At 53.8% G+C, this 19,675-nt stretch overlaps 2 protein-coding genes across 2 annotated transcripts; both read right to left on the reverse strand.

The window, feature by feature from the left end:
- Window positions 1-1,050: 1,050 nt before the first annotated feature.
- Cul7 (cullin 7) lies at window positions 1,051-15,435 on the reverse strand. The gene is made up of 26 exons (XM_021149047.2): window positions 14,990-15,435; window positions 13,687-14,268; window positions 13,099-13,250; window positions 12,512-12,985; window positions 11,777-11,915; window positions 11,486-11,682; window positions 11,009-11,234; window positions 9,761-9,998; window positions 9,553-9,658; window positions 8,148-8,375; window positions 7,827-7,917; window positions 7,558-7,729; window positions 7,326-7,431; window positions 6,961-7,056; window positions 6,587-6,762; window positions 6,177-6,310; window positions 5,802-5,984; window positions 5,481-5,587; window positions 5,208-5,390; window positions 3,972-4,132; window positions 3,578-3,794; window positions 3,199-3,505; window positions 2,200-2,345; window positions 1,967-2,093; window positions 1,672-1,877; window positions 1,051-1,447 (listed from the first exon to the last, which is right to left on the reverse strand). The coding sequence occupies exons 2-26, from the start codon at window positions 14,258-14,260 to the stop codon at window positions 1,124-1,126; spliced, it is 5,070 nt and encodes a 1,689-aa protein (XP_021004706.1). The 5' UTR covers window positions 14,261-14,268; window positions 14,990-15,435; the 3' UTR covers window positions 1,051-1,123.
- A 138-nt stretch (window positions 15,436-15,573) lies between these two features.
- On the reverse strand, window positions 15,574-19,594 carry Mrpl2 (mitochondrial ribosomal protein L2). Its single transcript, XM_021149127.3, has 7 exons — window positions 19,408-19,594; window positions 18,247-18,415; window positions 17,439-17,580; window positions 17,230-17,345; window positions 16,933-17,043; window positions 16,595-16,668; window positions 15,574-15,822 (listed from the first exon to the last, which is right to left on the reverse strand). Exons 1-7 carry the CDS (start codon window positions 19,501-19,503, stop codon window positions 15,610-15,612), a joined length of 921 nt encoding a protein of 306 aa, XP_021004786.1. The 5' UTR covers window positions 19,504-19,594; the 3' UTR covers window positions 15,574-15,609.
- Window positions 19,595-19,675: the final 81 nt, after the last annotated feature.

Here is a 19,675-nt window from a genome sequence, read left to right on the forward strand (position 1 = left end):
AGACAGTCACGGGCTAACTTAAGGCCAAAGGTATCAGGGGACCGGTAGGACACAGCAAGACAGCCCTGTGGCCCTGCCAAGCTAGACGCCCTTACTCCCGTGCCTTCTGGTTGCTTGGTCTGCACACCATCATCCTTCCAAAGCCCTGGCCCCCTGTGCCCTTCCTCTACTCCAGAGCTGTTCCTGGTGGCAACCAGCTCCTTCAGTTTGGCCTTTGTGCCCTCCCTCGCCACCTGATTCCTATTCGCCCTCTTCCCTGTTTTTTGTTTTGTTTTGTTTTTTTCTCTCATTATTGATGAACTTCAGGAATGAAGACTCTTCCTTCTGTACCTCTGCTGAAACGAGAGTGCTCCTGGCACTGCGTTTTCTAGACTGTTCTACCCTGATTCATGTGTGGGGGTCCAGGGCAGCCAGCACTAAAGCAGCAGGCTTGCCTGGGATTAGCAGGAGGCAGGAACCCAAGGACAAGCTGTGCAGCTCTGCTTAACCTGAGGGGGAGGCTAAGGGTGAAGACGGCGACATGGAGCAGTGTGTGGGAGGCAGAGAGAAGCCATACTCCCTTCTAGGATGTTAGCTGACCAGGTCCTAAGCTATCAGCAGAAGGTGGTCGCGCTTTGGGTGCTTGTAGAGGTCTCTCCCCTGTGTCACCTTTACTCAGGGTAGGCCCCAGTGAGGGCAGCTAGCACTGGGAGTGGTGGCTAAAACAGACACAGACTGACTAGTCACTTCTTAGTCACTTCTCTCCAGCTACAAATGAGGGCAAAGATGCCGTGTTTGATAACCTGCCCAAACTGCGAAGAAGGTGGCCAAGTGGACTTGTATGTGTAGCCTGCATGGTCAGAGTCCTAGCCATAGCCTCCAAGGAGGGACCGAGATCCAGTCTTAGCTGTTGACACACCTGACATTTCCTTTGCTCTCTAATCCACCTTCCCAGACCTTGACAAGACTCCTGATGTGTCAAGAGGCTGCTTCCATGCCAGAGGCCCCCTTCCCCATCAACTGGAGTCCCCATGCCCCATTCACCGATCTCTAGCAGTCCCATACAGGTCATAGCTTCAAATTCCAGCATTTTATTTTCTGTAGAAAGCCCCAGCCTCACCTACCCCTAACCCCATATCCAGGGCTACCGGAAAGTGGAAAAGGTGTGGGTATCAGTGCAGGAGGCGTAAGGCACACCCCGGGATCGAATCTGCAGGGTGTGGAAGGTAAGGGGTGGATTGGGGCCTGATGAGCCAGGGTTCAGGGACTCCATGTGGGGCTCCATCACAGTTACAGGGACTGCATAGTACAGCACCTGTGGCCGGTCGTCATGGCGTCTCAGCGTGCCCTTGACCAGGAGGTGCAGGATACAGGAGAGGACATCAGAGCTCCTGCAGGTTGCTCCCCTGCCAAGGCTGCTGACAAGACCCCTAGGAGGACATGGGCCTTTCTCCCACGCTTCTAGCACCTGATAGCAGGGTCAGAAGGAAAGGACAGGTCAAAAACACAGTCCTTACCACTGTCTTCTGTGTCAGTCACACATTCTGGAACACGTGTCACACACTGAGAGGCTGCACCGTGAGTTAGACACTTCAAATAGGAGCCCACCATCACCTGTGGGCATCTCTCCCATGGCCATGCCTACCATCACCTGTGGGCATCTCCCCCATGGCCATGCCCACCACTGCCTACCAGATAGACGAGCCGGTCAACATGCAAGCCTTCATCCCCATGAGCCTTGAGGATTCGGACCACAAGGCAATTCAGAAGATTCCTTCTCTTCTCCATGTTCCGGCCTTCTTCAGCCTCAGCTTGTAGGTATGTCTGAGGTGGGATCAGCCACACGTTGCCCCTCCTCGGCCTGGGTTCCTCACTGTCATCTCGAATCTTGAGCACCCCTGTAAGAAACATCGGTCACTTGCCTAGGGAGGGCCCTGGGAAGCCGATTCCTGACTCAGAGCAGTCTGCCTTGGCCCTGAGTGCATACCTCCTGGTACGTTCTTCTGCTCCAACAGGTCCAAGGGACCTCTTGATGAGGTGAGAGGCCCGATGGCCCTGTGAAGCACATCTGGAGGGAGCTCCGAGATAGCCTGCAGGCTCTCAACAGACACCTCCTTAGAAGAGATACAAAGTGTTTAGATCCTCCCAGGGGGTGAGCTGGGGAGGATGGAGGCAAGAGAACAGAAGTGAATAGGAAGGGCAGGCAGAGGGACAGGCCACCTTTTGGTTGTTGAGATGCAGCAGCAGCCACATCTGTACTGTGGACACATGCAGAATCTGATCCCCGAACTGCACTTCTGCCCGGCCCTGCCAGGTCCACTGCAGCCGCCTCTGTGGCTCTTTCTCTAAGCTGGAGCGGCTCTGACCTGGAGAAATGCCAGGTGAGAGATGGGAGGAAGGGAAGGGGGGAGGGCACGCTCTGTTGGTCAAGCTTTGCCTTGCTGGTCTCTGCAGTATAGAGACCAAGGCAGGACTTCCGGGCACGGTGGCTTCTGATCTCAGCTTCCCTAAAAAGCCTTGGCTAACAAGGAGTCAGTCTGTGCCAAGCAGGCTGCAGCCATGCCCTCTGAATTATGCACAGACAGAATTGAGCCAGGAAGGTTTGCCCTCCTGCTTGTCTGGTGACTCCTGGGGGGGCGGGGGGGGGGGGCTCCACTCTTCACCTGCTCTTGTTGCCCAGGCTAGAATCTGATGCCCAGTGAATACTTTGGGAACTAAATGTGACCAATCAGGAAGGAATCTCACACCCTCTCTTTCTATTTTCTGAGAGGGTCTCTTTATGTAGCTCTGGCTGATTTACAGTTCACTCTGCAGACCAGGCTAGATTCAAAACTCTTTAAAGATCCAACTGACTACCTCTGGAATTCTCTGGATTAATAATGTACTCAACCATGCCCGGCCACACACCCACCCTAAGCTCGCTCTTATGGCCTCTCTTAGAAGAAGTCTGACTGTATTCCTCCCAATTCCTAAGAGATTCCTTCGGTCTGGACTCCAGCTAAAACTTATAGCCCTTCCACTTCCCCACACAGCCATTCTGTCCCCCAAAAGGGAACGTATCTCCTGTATCCTGTTCCTCCTGAACATGGGCAGGCTGAGAGGCCATGTTTGTAGTCATCCAGGTTTCTAGCCTCAGCATCTACCCCAACTTCAGGTCCCTTTCTTAGGAGCCTACCCTGTCCCTCAGCCCAGGCCAAGGCCCTCTTTCCAGACGCTTACGCTTGCTGTAAAAGTTGGTGTAGTGGTTTATGGTCCCCCGCAGATATGCGGGCAGGCACGTTGCCGGGTTGAGCATTTGGCAGACGGAGGCGACAGGCCAGAAGCGTGGCGTCAGAACGAGTACACACACTTCTGGCATTGTTCCTTTATAATAGCGCTCTTCCTCCTCATCCTCTCCCTCTCCTTCCTCCTCGCCATCCTCCTTCTTCCCTTGCTCCTCCTCCTCTGCCATAGCCACAGCCGCGGCCTCTCCAATGGCTTCTTCCTTCTTGCTCTTGTCCTCTCTGCCACTGTCCTCATGGGCCACCTGGAAGGGGAACGGAGTTCACAGGATGTTCAAGGCTACTTGCTCCCCGCGTGGCCCTTCCCTGGGACCCACCTGTATCTTCTTTTCTGTGTCTTCCAGCTTCAGGAGCTCCTGATCCAGCTGCTGCAGCTGGTAAACGTGGAACTGACGTTGCAGCTCCTCTGAGACGTTCAGGCTCTGTAGCATCTGCTGGGGAAGACGGCTGGGGAAGCAGGGACCGATCTGCTCCAGCACGGCCCCCTCCAGCCAGCTGGAGCCTACGCTCAGGAGACGGTCAGCCATGTAGTGCCTGCAGCGCACACAGCCAGGCCAGGTCTCAGTGTGGGCGCCAGCATAGCCCAGGTTCTCACTCTGGCCTGCCTGTATATTAGATTCAGGCCATGTGAGCTGGCCCTGCCCCAAAACAGCCAGCCTGCCTTCCCCATGTTCTACCCCATAGAGGCAGGAAGATCAGATCTAAACTCACTGGTAGTAATGCTCAAAGGTGGTGGCTATCTCCAGGGGAGAGAAAATCAGGACAGACTCCAGGCATCGCTGCAACTGTGCCAGCATCTCCATTCCCCGGGCTCCACCCATCCTACTGCCTTGGATCCTCTGGTCAATGTGCCGAGCAAACTGCTCGCTCACCTGAGTGGAGAGTGTAAGAAAACCACGGGTGAGTGAGCCAGGGGAAGGGCAGAGAAAGAGAAGGAGAAGGGCAGAGAAAGCAGGTATGGATGACCACCTCTGTCATCCACCGGTCAGCTTCTTCCACCACCCTCTTCAAGAGGTACTGGAAGGAATCAGGAATAAGGAGCACACACAGTCCCACAGAGCTACAGCTGCTGCAGCCTGACAGACACTTACATTAACAGATGAGCAGGTCAGCAGTATTAACAACTGAAAATTCAGCCCCCATGCCCTCCCTGCCAAACTGTGTCTACAAATCAAATAACTCAAAATCAAAGAGATCAAGTAGACATGGTAGCACACATCTATGATCCTAGCCCTTGAGAGATGGAGGCAGAAGGATTAGGAATTAGGAAGGGGTGGGGAGTATAGCTAGAGTGCTTGCTTGCTAAGGTCCTGGGTTCAATCCCTACCACCACATAAACAGGGATAATGAATGGTACGTGCCTGAAATGCTGGCGCTCAGGAAATAGAGGCAAGATCAGAAGTACACAGTCATTCTTGGACTACACTGTAAGTTTAAGACCAAACTGGGGGGCCGAGCATGGTGGCGCATGCTTTTAATCCCAGCACTCGGGAGGCAGAGAGGCAGGCGGATTTCTGAGTTCGAGGCCAGCCTGGTCTACAGAGTGAGTTCCAGGACAGCCAGAGATATACAGAGAAACCCTGTCTCGAAAAACCAAAAAAAAAAAAAAAAAAAAAAAGACCAGACTGGGATACGTGAGACCCTGCCTTTGAAAGAAGTGGCATGGTAGCTTGACACCTTTAATTCCAGCACTTGGGAAGCCTATGCAGGTGGACCTCTGAGTTCAAGGCCAAGAGACCAACCAGAGATACATGTTGGGGATCTCTCTCTCTCTCTCTATCTCTCTCTCTATCTGCTGCATACCATGATTTTTTCCCCCTAGTTTTCAATGTATGGTCATATCCAAAGGATCTGCTCATCACAGAAGAGAGACTGGGTGGTCCACTTTGGGAAGGCAGGGGAGAGTTTATAGGGAGAGGGCCAGGTAAGATACAGGAAGGGACTTACATGGGCGGCCCTGAGGAAAGGGAGCCTCAGCACAGCATCAGCACAGCCATTCCGCATTGCCAGCAAGAAGGCAGCTCGTGGCCCAAACAGCTCCGAGCTGGACTTCTGCAGGACGTAATAGCGCTCGCAATAGCGGGGTACGAAATCATCGTCTTTCCAGGATGAGGTCAGAAACTTGTTCATCTGAGAGGAAGGGGAAGGGGCATGAGGAGGCATCCAATGTGGGGCCACCACAGAGTCCCACCCCCCAACTCCACACCTGTGGCTGCCCACCTGCTCCTCCACCACAGACCGCCAGCAGCGGGTCAGGTTCTTCATGATGCTACTTGGAAGGCCCCGGGTGATCAAGTAGCTCCAGTCATGGATTCTGTTCCTGCCCTCTGTGGAGTGAGAAAAGTGTCAGAAGGCCAGGACCGACGGCCCCTCAAGGTCCCGAGGATGAGCCCTGAAGACCTTTCCCAGCATGCTATGATGTTCATGAATGGAGTAACACACAGAAGATGGACAGCCTGGACATGTGGGCATGGGGGTGTGGGGAGCAGAGTGGGGACTCATGAGTGGGGTGGAGCTCCTGTTGGAGTCCCCAGGACTCACTGGATCGAGGGATGGCCACCACCGGGGGTGCGGCCTCACGGGGCTCCACATGGACCAGGAGGTGGGTAAGGCGGCGAACCCGGGAGGAGAAAGCTGCGGCCCGGCTCTGGGGATTGTAGGCAGCCTCCCTGCATCCCAGGTACTGATCCAGCAGCCAGCCCAAGGAGCTGGTGCTGTCCTCATCTGGAGGGTGAGAATAACACACCTAAGGATGGCTTGTCTCTCTGGGGAAGTGGAGAGGTTGAGCTCACCAAGGGACAGCGAAAAGCCAACCATACAAAGTGACGCAGGGAGAGGAGCAGTCCGGCCTGGATGATGTGGGGATGGAGGTCTCACACACACACACACACACACATACACACATACTGAGGTTACCGGGAGACGTGATGTTCTGCACCAGGGGGCTGACCAGCGCCTCCCAGCAGGTCTTGCTCAGTGCTTGGGCAGCCTCCATATCAGGAAGGAAGCGCTCTGCAAAATTCTGTTCATGGCGCAGAGCCCCATTTAGCCTGGGGAGGAGAAGGAAGAGTTCGGACCCTAAGGCTTAGTGACTCAGCACGCACCCAGCACCCGGGGCAATCTTTCAGAGGAGCCCTGGACTAGCAGGATGCTTCCCTCTGCACTCAGAGAGATCTCTTATCTTCTCTTTCCGTCATCCCCTCCCCTCAGAAGGCTTTGACCTTCCCCAAGCCCTAGAACAGATCCGTCTCCAGGCCTCCTCAGGACCCACCCAGAGTCCATGAACCTGACCTGCCACACAGACACACATGCAAGCTTTCACATACCTAGAACTCAAGTGCAGGAGGCTCCGGCGGTCCTCTGCTATGTCCTGACTCCATGCCTGGGCCCGAACCATGTAGAAGAGGCGTGTGTGCCGGCACAGTTGCTCTCGGAACACTGGCCAGAAGGTGGGCTTGGGGCCCAGCACCTCCAGGCCCCGGATGCGCGTGTTAATGCCACCCTGTTACACACAAGACCTGTAGCTGGCCCCACATCCTCCTTGGCATGGGCTTTGCCCTTTAAACCACCCCCAAACCCCGGCTCAAACTCTAAAGGCATCATCAGGCTCAGGGCTGCCATGGGATAGTTTGGTGACAGACATCTGGGTTTTGTCATCTGGCTGGGGGCTCAGAGACCTGCAGCAGTCCTCACACCCCACCTGCTGGCAGCGCTTTATTCGGATTTGGATGATGGGCCAGAAGCGGGTCAGGTTCTCCAGGAGGGTCACCCGGCTGGCAGAGGGCATCACGTTTACCTGGTGAGGGGCAGAGAGGGCTATCACCTCCTCATGTGTAGACAGAGTTACTAATAACAGCCACATCAGCTCTAGCTCTCTTGCAAATCCCTCCATCTTCCACCCCGGGGGGACACAGGGCTCCTGACAAAGGGGCTTTAGTGCCCTCACATAGGCGCAAGGATAACAGGCTAGTCTGTGTGGGGCTCATTATATCTAGGGGTTAGGAGCTTAGACTTAGAAGGGAAGAGAGGGCCTACAGGGGTGGGCCAAGGCATAGGGCTCCTTACCGTATTGAGTTCTTTATTAATGGACTTGATGCTGTTGCCCCCGCATACCACTACCCAGGCTGGCATGTAGCTTGAGTCCTCGCCAGCCACCAGTAGAGTCAGCTGCCTGGAGCAGGGGAGGAAGCACCAATGGGAATTGGAATCCATCGCGCCCACATTCAAGAGCCCAGGTGACTCTGGCAGGACCAACACAGTGCAGGGCCATCCATGAGTGCCTGTGGGAGCTCCTTACCTGATGATGACACCTGGGCGCATGTGTAAGGTGATGAAGTGGGAGCCAGACCTGCCACTGGACTCCCAGTAAGTCTTGGGGTTGCGGTCCGTCAGCCTGCTGGCCCGCTGTGGGTTGGAGGACACCTCCACCTTCTCCCAGTACCTGTTTTTCTTCATTTCCTCACTGGAGCCTGGGGGAGCGGGGGAGGGGGAAAGGTCATAGCCCTGGTACAGACAAAGGGGAAAACCGGTGATGCTAAATTAAACAGGTTGGGAACAGACACTAACCCTGGCACAGATATTTGAGAAACACATCAAAGAAAGGGATTTGGATGGGCCGGTGGGTTCGTCTGTGTTCTTCAATCTGACCCAGGACCATCTGGAGCCGGAACATCAGAGAAAGGAGGGACATAAGGCTCAGGCAAGACACAAATGGAGGAAAGGTCAAACCGTAAGGGGATGAACGTCTCCAGGCTCACACGAGCAGGCACCCCAACATCTCCAGGCTCACTCAAGCGGGCACCCGATCCCCTGGCACTTCTCAACATCCATGTTCTTAGGTAGCTCAGAACCTCCACTGCCCTCCCTCCTCCTGCCCTCCCTCCTGACCTGGATGCAACCGCCCAGGATGTTGGTGGTGAGTTTCCGGTAGAGGTGGGCATGCTTCTCACACTTGAACACCATATCCCGCAGCTCCTGAGCCAACTCCAGTTTCCCTCGGTGCTTTTCCAGGACTTTGGAGATGGCGTCCCGGGCTCCTAGCTGGTTTAGTATCACCGCATAGTCCCGGCTTGTGGTGGTCAGGCGGTGCAGGAAAAAGATTAGTTCCTGGAGCACCTGACAGGGGATGTCAAGGGGGCAGTGAAGAAAGGGGCAAGCCTGGGCTACACAGACAGCGGTGGTGATTCATGCCCACTCTGTGCTGGGAGCTGAGCAAGACAGTGTGTGGAAGTAATATAAAAACCAGGTGCAGTTAGAGAAACAAGGCCAAACCTATGGGAAAAGCCTTCCTGGCCCCTGGAGCTCTCAGCCACCGAGTGTGTGCGGAGCAGGTAAAAAACCCTTATTTCTTTTTTTTTTTTTGGTTTTTTCGAGACAGGGTTTCTCTGTATAGTCCTGGCTGTCCTGGAACTCACTTTGTAGACCAGGCTGGCCTCAAACTCAGAAATCCGCCTGCCTCTGCCTCCCGAGTGCTGGGATTAAAGGCGTTCGCCACCACGCCCGGCCCTTATTTCTTTGATAAGAACCAGTTGCAGGGTTGGTGTTGAGATGTGTAGGCCCCCAGCCCAGACACTTAAGAGGGCTGGCAGGAGATAGAGAAGGCCTGAACTTTGTTGACCCTCAGTAAGAACAGCTTGGAAACCGAAGGCATCACTTTGGGATACTTATTAACATCACGACCTTTGACCCTTCTAACACCTCCTGTACCCAGGACCTCTGATAGGAAAGTCCTGGGAGTCCCTCACTTAAAAGCTTTTTAAAATTTTATTTGAATTTTATGTGTCTGAGTATTTGCCTTGCACGTACGTGTCACACCATGTGTGTGCATGGAGCTAGGAGGAGGATATCTGATTCCCTGGAACTGGAGTTACAGACGGTTGTGAACTGCCCTGTGGGTGCTGAGAACTAAATCTGTGTCCTCTGCAAGGGCAGGGGACCCCCTCCCCTTCCTCTTGAGGGCCCGGCTGGAAGGAAGTCCACAGAGCTTGTTCCTATTTGCATAAGGAAGCACGGGATGGACTAATAATTAATACAGTGGGTTACCAGCAAGGACACTGAGACAATAGGAATCGGTTAAGAGCCAGGATTCTCAAGGACTGACTACCTGTGCCAATCGGACTTGTGAACTGTGTGAATGTATTATACCTATTTAAAAAAATAAAATTTCATTTTAAAAGCGAGAACACCAAGATTCTGTTGCGTCCTCCAAGCCTCGCCCGGAGAGGGGAGTGGGGTCTACCTCACTGGTGTCCTCCCCATCCCCCAGCTTCTCCCCAGAGTGGGACAGGGTTACCTCTCGGTCAGTATTGGGGGACCGAAGGCAGGTCATGCAGGCATCCATGGCCTCATGCCAGGGTAGCAACAGCGCCTCAGGGAAGTTCACCAGCTGCATCAAGATTCTAGGGGGAGAGACAGAGACGGAAAGGCAGAGGGAGAGCAGGTTGGCGTGAGGCCTTCAGGTACCCAAGTCTGCCCCTCACTGCCCCCTCACTGCCCCCCACCTGAGCACAGTGAGGTGCAGGGCCTTGTTGCTGGCGGAAGTGTCCAGGCTCCGCATCAGTGCGAGGAAGGGCTGGGGCTGCTCCTGGAGCTGCAGCAAGCAGGACTTGACCTCAGTTTCCTGGGGAGCCTCGGAGCCGAGGGCTTGTTCCAGATCCACAAGCAGCTTCCCTTCGGGGCCCAAGCCCTCCACCAGACGCTGCAGGGCAGGGCTGGCACTCTGAAGTGGGGGATCTTTGGCTGAAGGAACAAGAGGGTGGTAAGAATTGGCAGTACTGCCGCGCAGTGGTGGCAGACACCTTTAATCCCAGCACTTGGGAGGCAAAGGCAGGCGGATTTCTGAGTTCGAGGCCAGCCTGGTATACAGAGTGAGTTCCAGGATAGCCAGGGCTACACAGAGAAACCCTGTCTCAAAATAAATAAATAAAAAAAAAAAAAAAAAAAAAAGAGCCGGGCGTGGGCGTGGTGGCGCACGCCTTTAATCCCAGCACTCGGGAGGCAGAGGCAGGCAGATTTCTGAGTTCGAGGCCAGCCTGGTCTACAAAGTGAGTTCCAGGACAGCCAGGGCTATACAGAGAAACCCTGTCTCGAAAAACCAAAAAGAAAGAAAGAAAGAAAGAAAAAGAGAGAGAGAGAGAGAGAGAGAGAGAGAGAGAGAAAGAAAGAAAGAAAGAAAGAAAGAAAGAAAGAAAGAAAGAAAGAAAGAAAGAAAGAAAGAAAGAAAGAGAGAAATTGTAAAAGAGAGAAGGGAGGGAGGGAGGGATCCGGGTTCAGTTCCCAGCATCCACAGAGCAGCTCACAAGTATCTAGAACTTCAACTCCAGGAAGCCAGTGCCCTCTTCTGACCTCTGTGGGTACTGCATCCGTAGGGATAAAATAAAATAATTTTCTTGGGGGTGGGCAGTGGGAGGGGGCTTGGTAGTTTTGAGATAGGGTTTCTGTGTAGCCCTGGCTGTCCTGGAATTTGCTCTGTAGACCAGGCTGACCTCAAACACAAATATCTCTGTGGACCACCACACTCAGCCAAAATAAAATCAATTTAAATAAAAGAAAGATAAATGACAGCTGAGGAATGACATCTGTAATTATCCTTGGGTCTGGACATACAGACACACGCACACATGCACATTGTGTGGGACTGTGGGTAGGGTATCTCTTTCAGACAAGATGGCACACTGTTAGAGGAGACACCTCTTGGAGGACACTTTCCCAAAGGCAGGTCTCTCTGCTGCTGTCTGCAGGGCACTCACCTTCAGACTCTTCATTGGCTCCGAAAAAATTCGGGTGGGCACCTGGCACAAATGGGTAGCTTAGATGCCCTACCAGGACTTCGGGCCCATACTTCCTGTAGACACTGCAGCTGAACAGGTCCCTCAGAGCACTGTCCTCAAGTTGCTGAGGCAGAGACAACAGCAGGTCCTGGGCCAAGTCAACGGGCACCGTCAGCTCAGGAAGCATCTCATAGTCCAGAACACGCTACGGGGAAAGAAAACCAGCCTGTCGCAGCTGAGCGAGCAGATCCTTGGTGGGAATGAGGGTCTCTCTATACACACATCAACCATTCTGAACCTCTTGTGGCTGGCAGCCCACTGACCCTTGCATCTCTGAACATTCCAGACCCCTCCACGGTGGGCCCCTGAAGCTGTCCGACCTCCGCACTTCACCTCCCGCGCGTCCGAAATGTTCCAGTGCAGACTTGCGGGGGGACACTTCTGAGGGGTGCCTACCTCCTCTTCCAGGTGGTCTTGCAGGAGATCCACGATGTGCAGGCGCTCTGCCTCACTTAACTGCCGGATGAAGAAGAGGAGCTCCCACCACTCAGCCTGGGTCAAGTGCTCTCTCTCTTCCCTGTCTTCCTCCTCGGGCACCACGTAAGGCTCAGCAAAGAGCTGATTTATGGGCTTCCAGCGCTGGGACGGCGGGACTGCGTAAATGGTGCGTGGCAATAGCTAAGTCACGGCCTGCCCAGGTAGGTCTCTCCCTCTTGGCTCAGAGCCAACCCCCAGCCCAGAGCTCACCGATGCTCAGTGCTCCATTGGCCCCTAGCTCCTGTAACTCTTCAATATCAATCACATCCTCAATGTCTTCCTCAAAGCCCAAGATCTCTAGCATGTGCCAGTGCACCCAGTAGGTATGGCCTGTTGAATCCCACAACACCTGGAGGGTTGGAGGGGGGAGGAAAGGGAAGGGCAAGAAGACCTGCTATTGACCAGCTAAGGCCCAGTGTTGGGGCTCATGACCCATAAGGTGACCACCTCAAATAGCAAACCCCTGTCTATAGACTATATAGACTGTATATGCAACAATATATACAGTATACAGACAGCCTCACCTTCCTCCTCGGCAATGCCCTTTACTTCCTTACGCCCTTTAGTCTAATTTCATTTTTACTTTCTTTCAGATGGGGGTCCCAAACTGACTTCAACATTGCTATGTGGCCATAGCTGGCCTTGAACTCCCAATCTTTCTGCCTCTCTCTACCTCCCAAGTACTGGGATTACAAGCATCCTAGCACCCACGGCCTGGATCCTCTCTGTCTTAGATACCATGGCTCAGTACTTCCATCTGGCCTCAGATAGCCCATCTTCCAAATTCTAATCCATCGGTTTCTTCTTGGGTCCGAAGCTCCTTTGCTCCCATATTCCAAGGGCTCCGTGTCCTTTGGACCTTAACTGAGCCCCAGTATAGAATGCCCAGTGTGTATGCCTCACCCAGAATGAAATTTCAGTGTTGCAGTACTGTAGAGGCCATACCTGCACTGGGGGAGCGCCATCATTGCTCTGTCGGAACTGGCCCTCATCCCCAGCAGCGATCTCCTCGTAATTTTCCAGCATCCGGACCCGCATCCCAGGCCGCAGCGTGTCCCGCACATACAAGGCATAGGTATTGAAACTGGCAAACGAGGCACGGGGGCGAAACTGCCTCGACCTCCTGATACGCTGGGTGTAGGGGCGGAACTGTGCTGGCCGAGGCTGGATGGGGGAGGAGGAAGAACTCTCTGGTCTGCTCGAGGCCCCGTCCCAGCGCATGGCCTGCACCAGCTCAGAGATCAGAGTGCCCATGGCCATACTGAATTCCAGTTCCAGCCGGCCCCTCCCTACATTCAACTCCTCGGGAATAAAGTTGTTCTGGGCTCCTTGATCCCCTGCATTGCCGTTCAGCCGATCCAGGAGGAAGGTGACATGCAGGTAGCGTTTCACCAGGGAGAAGAGCAGCCGTCCTGGGACCTGTGGGATACACCTCTGACCCTCACCCATCTTGTCTCATCTTCTGCCTTCTTTCTACAGTACCCTCTGTGGCAAGTCCACAGCTCCCACTACCTCGGACCCTCACAAGATACCTGTGGCAGCTGAACGCCCTCGAAAGACATCGGGTGTTCCGTGAGAGTAGCCTGGGCGAACAGTGCAAGCAGAGCGCAGCGGCTATCAAAATCCAGGTGCTTTTCAATGGCCTCTTGTTGGCTCAATGACAGAAGGATCTGGGTCCGGGTCCCTGAAACCCACACCTCCAATTAGAAACAGTTCCTAAGCGCAGTCTTCCAGGGATCTCTCCTAGCTTTCTACTCACTACCAATTCTTTGCCAGCATTCGCTGGGAATGACATATTTTGTTGATTTGCTTCAAGAGCCAACGTTTACTATCACACACACACACACACATTCTGCAACAGTCTAAGCTCTTCTGCATAAAAAGCTAATGGATTAATATGTTCTTGCTTATGCAGTCTTTCCCCCTCCATCCCGTCGTCCCCCTCCCACAACAAACATTCTCCCAACCCCGCCCCCTCTTTTTTTCTTCCAACTTAAAAGTGAACAACAGAGCCATTCCGTACTGATGAGGTCAGAAGGTCCTGTCCCAGGGTCCTCCGAATCCCTGAGCTGACCCAGACCCTCTCCTGTTCTCCCTCCCCCACCACAAATGTCCCTCACCAGCATCGTGGGAGGACAGAGCTTGGATCATCCGGCCTGCGCTCCAGCGGATCTGATAATCAGGACTGCTCAACATGTGCATGAGCAAGTTCAGAACCCTGCGGTCTTTGAAGACGCCAGTGAGGGGCTCGATGCTGGCATAGGCACTGAGTACATGGACCGTGTGAAGGAGAGGGGCAGGAGGCACGGTGCCCACGCACTCCTCCAGCTGCCGAAGGGCCCTCTGAATCAAGGACTTCACATCTGTTTCCATCTCCCCCAGCACAGACTTGTCGAGGGCCCCGGCCTCCGTGGACTCCCGGGAAGGTGTGATGACTTGGCCATTCTCGCCCAGCATCTTGTGGCAGTTGGCATAGATCTCATCGTCAGACATCCATAACAGGATATGCTCAGCCTTGCAGTCCACTGTAGAGTCCCGGTCCCCATCATCCCCGCGCCTGAGGATGAGCCAGCGGATCTGATACTCGGGGTGCCCATTATGGCCAACCCGTTGTCGGATCAATTCATCCGGATACGCGTGCAAGCCAGGCCCCAGGGGCACCCTGAATTCCCTGTATCGTAGCTCCCCTACCATCGTGGCACCTGAGACACACAAGGAAGAGAGAAAAGGCAAGCTAGAGTGAGAGGGAGGTCAGAAAACAAGGGCATCCAGGAGTTGGAGGAGCGAAAGCAGCAACAGCTGTTATTCTGGGTGGGGTAAAGTTGGGCCTGCTTCGGCTGGTGAGACCTGGACTGGACAGAAGAACATTGCGGAGTATGTTATTCAAGAGCAAAATACTGGAGCTAAGAGGTCTCTAAGGCTCACAGCCTCGAGTGGGTTTGGTTCGGAACACCAGGAAGGGCAGTGGCATAGAGCAGTGTTGGATTTACAAATGAAGCCCAAGGTCCTGGGACAGATAAAGGTAATTTAGGAAAACGGGTGTGTGGGGGCACAGAACTGTGTCGGAGGGGGATGCGGTCTCTAAATTGAAGCACTGGATTGTGAGGCCCAAAGGAAAGGGCACAGAAATGGCCATCAGCAAAGCACGACGGGCTGGGAGAAGAGGAAGGAATGGGAGACATCCATGACCAGAGGCGCGAGGCCGGGAGAAGGGTGCATCAGGGGTCCAGTGGATAAGCGGCGCGAGGCTTGGTGGATGGGAATCAAGACCCGAGAAGGTCCGGAAAGGGCGTGGTGGGATAGGATGGGGAGGTAGGCCCAGTAAAGGAGAGTCCCGAAGCACGGTTGGGAAGGGGACGCGAGGCTCCGCGGTCGATCGGAAGCCCAGAATAGGGGCAGGGGCTGCGGTGGGGCTCTGGCCACCTCAGAAGTCCGCCGGGATCCTGGCGCGAGGCCTGTCCTTTGCAGAGCTAGGGACGCGCGGAACACGATGGCGGCTGCGGCGCTGGCGAGTGTTTGGGCCCCGCCTGGGCCCCCTGAAGGGGTCTAGGCGCAGAGGAGGGGGCGTGCCTCTGCAGGAGACAGGCGGGCAGAGGGCGTGGCCAGCAGAGGCCTCCCAGGCGCGCCGGCGCACTGCCTGCTGCAGGGTGGAGCCTAGTCCTGGCTGGTGCTCCAGGCGCTCCGAGGCTCCGCCGCCTGCTCCAGCCACTGCTCGCTTCCGCCTGATTTAGCGGAAAGCTGGGGGCCGGGGGCCATCAGCGGGCGGAGTAGCGGGTGCCACCTGGACGACGCAGCCCTCCAGTCCTGCACCGCCCTTTCCTCTTCCTCTTAGTCCTCCTTCCTGCTGCCGGAAGTGCCTTCCCATTTCCCAAAGCCAGAACTGGATAGGACCTTGGAGGTCATTTCTGCCCCCTCCCCATCCGTTTTTTCCATCCTCTTCCCTCTATCCCTGTTTACTTCTCGTCCATTCTGTACCGCGCCCTCCCAAGTGAAAAGGTAGTAAGAAATAAAAACAAGGGACATTTTATTAGAGTCCAGGGTAATCAGTTTTGGGCAGCAGCGGACGGCAGCTTCACATAACTCTTCATGGGTGGCAGTGGCCGAATCTTTCGGCCGGCCCAGCCTCCCTTGCGTTGCCACAGCCCACTGTTAGGCCTCTTGCCCAGCCAGCGGTTCCGTCCTGCCTTTCCGATGACCCGCTGGTTATGGTTAACGTTGGAAACCCGGCCTACGGTTGCAGTGCACGACTCCAGCACCTGACGAGAGAAGCAGACAAGAAGGCACCGGTGGGGACCCGAGGCTTGCAGGGCAGTGTTGGGAACACTACTCTGGGTGACTTCTTACACTCAATGAGGAACGGGAGAAGGGAGAAACACAAAACATTAGAATATAAACGTGGGTCCAACAATGAATTAAAAGTTAAGGAAAAGACTCCCCATATCTATGTTTGTGTCTGTGGTTTTCTTTTGGAGTCAGGGTCTGGGAAGGTATGTAGTCTTGGCTGACCTGGCACTGCACCAAGACACCCCTGCCTCTGACTCTTGAGAGATGGGATTAAAAGCCAGTTCCAACCTGGTGGTTCAACCTACGTCTTTTTCTGGCTTTCTGAGAAAGCCTAGGTGGCTTGCTTCTTTTGCCTCAGTGTCTGGGATGCTGGGGTTACAGACACAGATGGCCCGGCCTGGCTGGGAAGGGCATCTCGACTCTAAAGTTCTGGCCTGATACGGCATGCTTAGCCAGGTAGCAGAAACAGAGCAGACACAGAGGGAGGCAGTGCCTGGCATCATAAACACTTGGGAGATACTGAGGGACAGTCCAAAACTTCCTTTTTTTCTTTTTGTTTTTCGAGACAGGGTTTCTCTGTGTAGCCCTGGCTGTCCTGGAACTCACTCTGTAGACCAGGCTGGCCTTGAACTCAGAAATCCACCTGCCTCTGCCTCCTGAGTGCTGGGATTAAAGGCATGCACCACCACTGCCCGGTCAAAACTTCCTTCTTTGCTGACTCCTCCCATCTGTGCCCATACACACCTGCATTTGCCTCTTAGAGGGCAGCTGGATAATGGCTGTCCCATTCACCTTCCGAAGCAGCACACCGCATGTCCCTGGGAAGGGGAAACAGCTTGGTCAGCCTCCACAAATCAGAGGGAGGTTTCCATGGGGATCTGAGGCCACATGCCACCCTTCTTTTGCCCTTCGGGGGCACATGAAACACAGAAGACCATACACTATGATCTAGGCTAAAACAAAGCACAGATTGATCCTCTCATTGTTTGTTTCTTCCTGTTCTTGGAACAGATGTGGGTCTACAGGGTTCCCAGGATAGCGCTATCCCAATTGTGGGATGTGGGTAGCTTTCGTGCCCATACCTGCAGCTCGGATATATTGGGCTCCCCGGCCAGGCTCGCTCTCTACGTTGTTGATGAGGGTCCCCACAGGCAGCGCCCCAAGTGGATGTGCATCCCCCTCCTGGGCGGCCACTAAAAGACAGGATCTCATCAGCACTAGACCCAGCGACCTCCATGCCACACATCCACCAGCCATCCCTCACCTGCCATCCTGCCTATGTGGTTAGAGTTCAGGACTGAGCAGCCACTAGAAGACAGGATCTCATCAGCACGAGACCCAGCGACCTCCACCCCAAACATCCACCAGCCATCCCTCACCTGCCATCCTGCCTATGTGGTTAGAGTTCAGGATTGTATCTCCAGCCTTCATGTTTTCCGTGGCAATGATCCAGCGCTTCCGGCTGCCCCCAGCAACCAGAGCTATGTCTGCAGATCTGTTCAGGATGACGGACAAAGCCCACATTTTCTGAGAAGCTACAAAACAACAATTCAGACCACACCATCATCATTTCCCATCCCAAACTTGCCTACAAGGATCATAGCGGACTACCACAACCTTCTCCTCAAACGGTCCTGGTGCCGTTTCCTTTTCTGGTCGGAACCGTAGAAAGTCAATCATGCGATAATTCTGTTTGTGGCCTCCACCAATACCATGTACTCGGATGCGGCCTAGGATCAAGACAGTTCAGGGATGTGATTCAGGTTAGAATAGCTCTCAGCCTAGACTGGACAGTAGTACTCCCTCACTATTATATCACAAACAGAAAAACAACAAAGGGTTGGTGGTGTAACTCAGCGGTACAGAGCTTGCCTTGTGAGCGCTGAGGTCCCAGGTTCGAGCCATAGCATGTGGGTGAACAGAGGCCAGGGCTTCCTTGTAAAAGTTGTGGGGTAACACTTACATGGCTTAATAAAAATATGATTACTAAAACTGTACTGGGAGGGATATACACTGGATTCCCATCATTTAAACCGTTATAATGTTGGGCCCTTGCGTTGAGCAGGTTATCTGTTTCTCTGTGGTCTCTTCTTCAGCTTCAGTCATGACCCACACAGTGAGATGCACCTCAATGACATCTTACAAGCTATAGTGCACTGCTATAGACATCTAGGATGCTGATGCAGCGGGGCAGTGGTGGAACCCGCCTTTAATCCTAGCACTCAGGAGGCAGAGGCAGGCAGATTTCTGAGTTCAAGGCCAGCCTGGTATACAGAGTGAGTTCCAGGACAGCCAGGGCTACACAGAGAAACCCTGCCTCAAAAAACAAAAAAACAAAAAACAAAACCAGGATCCTAACGCACTTTCCTCCTGAATGGTCCAGGCCCTTTTCCCACCTGTATGGTCTCGACCCCCGGACTTCCTCATCTTCACTGGTTTAACTGTGTACTTGGTACGACTCTTCCAGGACACAAACTTGGCACTGCAATCCGCAGAAATATGCACTGGGCGGTAAGAGGGTGACACCAAGGCAGGGGGCAGCTGAAGGAGAACATTGCTCTGTATCTAGGGATTAAAGGAAATATTCTCTTTTAGAGAACCAAGCAAGAAAGCACATAGACTAAGTTTAGCTTCCCAGAAGCATCTCAGAACGCTGCCCCCTAATCTCCTTCACAAATACCAGTGTAAAGTGTTTATCCAGTTGCCTGGTAATCACTTGGTAAGCCTCTGAAATAATTCTCCAAGGAGAGGGTCTCCCTTTCATCATCTTCTAATTCCTTTCAAGTTCTTGCCTGGAAACCTTTCCTTCCCTGAAGAATTCACTTCTCCAGAGCTGGTAAACTCCACACACCTATCACCACCATCAGCAGCGGTGCCGTTTGCCCAATGCACGGTTTCAGGAATTTTCGAGTATGAATGAAAATGATTATTTTGCTTTTCCACTCGCTGTAGACTCAGTGTTTAGTTTAGTTTGGATTATAAAATATACATTTGCTAAATTCTGCCATGCTCAGCCTGAGAAATGCAGAGAAGCAAGATCAATAATTTCTTTTCTTTTCTTTCTTTCTTTTTTTTTTTTTGTGTGTGTGATTCACCATTGCCCACTACAGACCCACTGTTCGACAGTCCCTAATATCAGCAACAACCCAATCGTACATTAAAACAGTTAAGAGCACTGGTTCTGGGAGGTAGAGGAAGTGCATAGCATGAGCGAGGCTCTAGGTTTAATCTGCAGTAGCAGGGCAAGTTGCGAAGTCAATCTGTCTAGCCCCAGAAGGTGTAAGACAGCATGCTGACCAGGTTTCCCATCCCCAAAATGTGCATAAGAACTCTCAGGAGGTCAGTTAACTCAGTCCTCTTCTCTGCCTGGTTTATGGCTGGCACCTTAATGTTACTTCTCCAACCTGTTTAGTAAAGGCTTGCAAAAGCACTTGGAAGCCCGTATCTGAGATCGGCATTAACGGAGAGCAAAGGTCACGTGATCGCACCTAGCCTTGCGGGATCCCCGACAGCCCAGGCGGAAGGAACCAATCCTAGTTCCCAGGTAAGCGGATTACCTGGGCAGCAGGGAGCAGAGTCGGAACCCGGGCGGTAATGGCCGCGGATGCCAGGCTCAAAGAGCGCAGAGCACTTGTCAGCGCGCACAGCGCCATGAGCCGGCCGGGCTCCTCCGCGCCGTGCTCGCTTTTACCTTCATCCAGAGCCTGGCGCTCAGGGATGACGTTCCGGTCCCGGTACCGTCGCTTTCCAATGACACGAGAGAGGCGGGCACAGAACGGCAGCGCCGCAGGATACACGCTTTCTTGCCTCCACGAAGAACAAGTT

Source organism: Mus caroli, unplaced genomic scaffold (assembly GCF_978045245.1).
Source record: "Mus caroli unplaced genomic scaffold, Mus_caroli_1 scaffold_18, whole genome shotgun sequence".
In the NCBI taxonomy this organism is placed as follows: domain Eukaryota; kingdom Metazoa; phylum Chordata; class Mammalia; order Rodentia; family Muridae; genus Mus; species Mus caroli.

What these genes read in the sequence shown, in the direction of transcription:
- Cul7 (XM_021149047.2), bottom strand. Translation starts at nt 14,260, where the DNA reads ATGGTAGGGGAGCTACGATACAGGGAATTCAGGGTGCCCCTGGGGCCT. An exon ending in CAATGGAGCACTGAGCATCG is followed by an intron (nt 11,683 to 11,776) that starts GTGAGCTCTGGG and finishes CCATTTACGCAG; the next exon opens with TCCCGCCGTCCCAGCGCTGG. An exon ending in CCCCCAATACTGACCGAGAG is followed by an intron (nt 8,376 to 9,552) that starts GTAACCCTGTCC and finishes ATCCCCTGTCAG; the next exon opens with GTGCTCCAGGAACTAATCTT.
- Mrpl2 (XM_021149127.3), bottom strand. Translation starts at nt 19,503, where the DNA reads ATGGCGCTGTGCGCGCTGACAAGTGCTCTGCGCTCTTTGAGCCTGGCA. An exon ending in CCACATAGGCAGGATGGCAG is followed by an intron (nt 17,044 to 17,229) that starts GTGAGGGATGGC and finishes CCTGTCTTTTAG; the next exon opens with TGGCCGCCCAGGAGGGGGAT. An exon ending in CCAATATATCCGAGCTGCAG is followed by an intron (nt 16,669 to 16,932) that starts GTATGGGCACGA and finishes TCCCCTTCCCAG; the next exon opens with GGACATGCGGTGTGCTGCTT.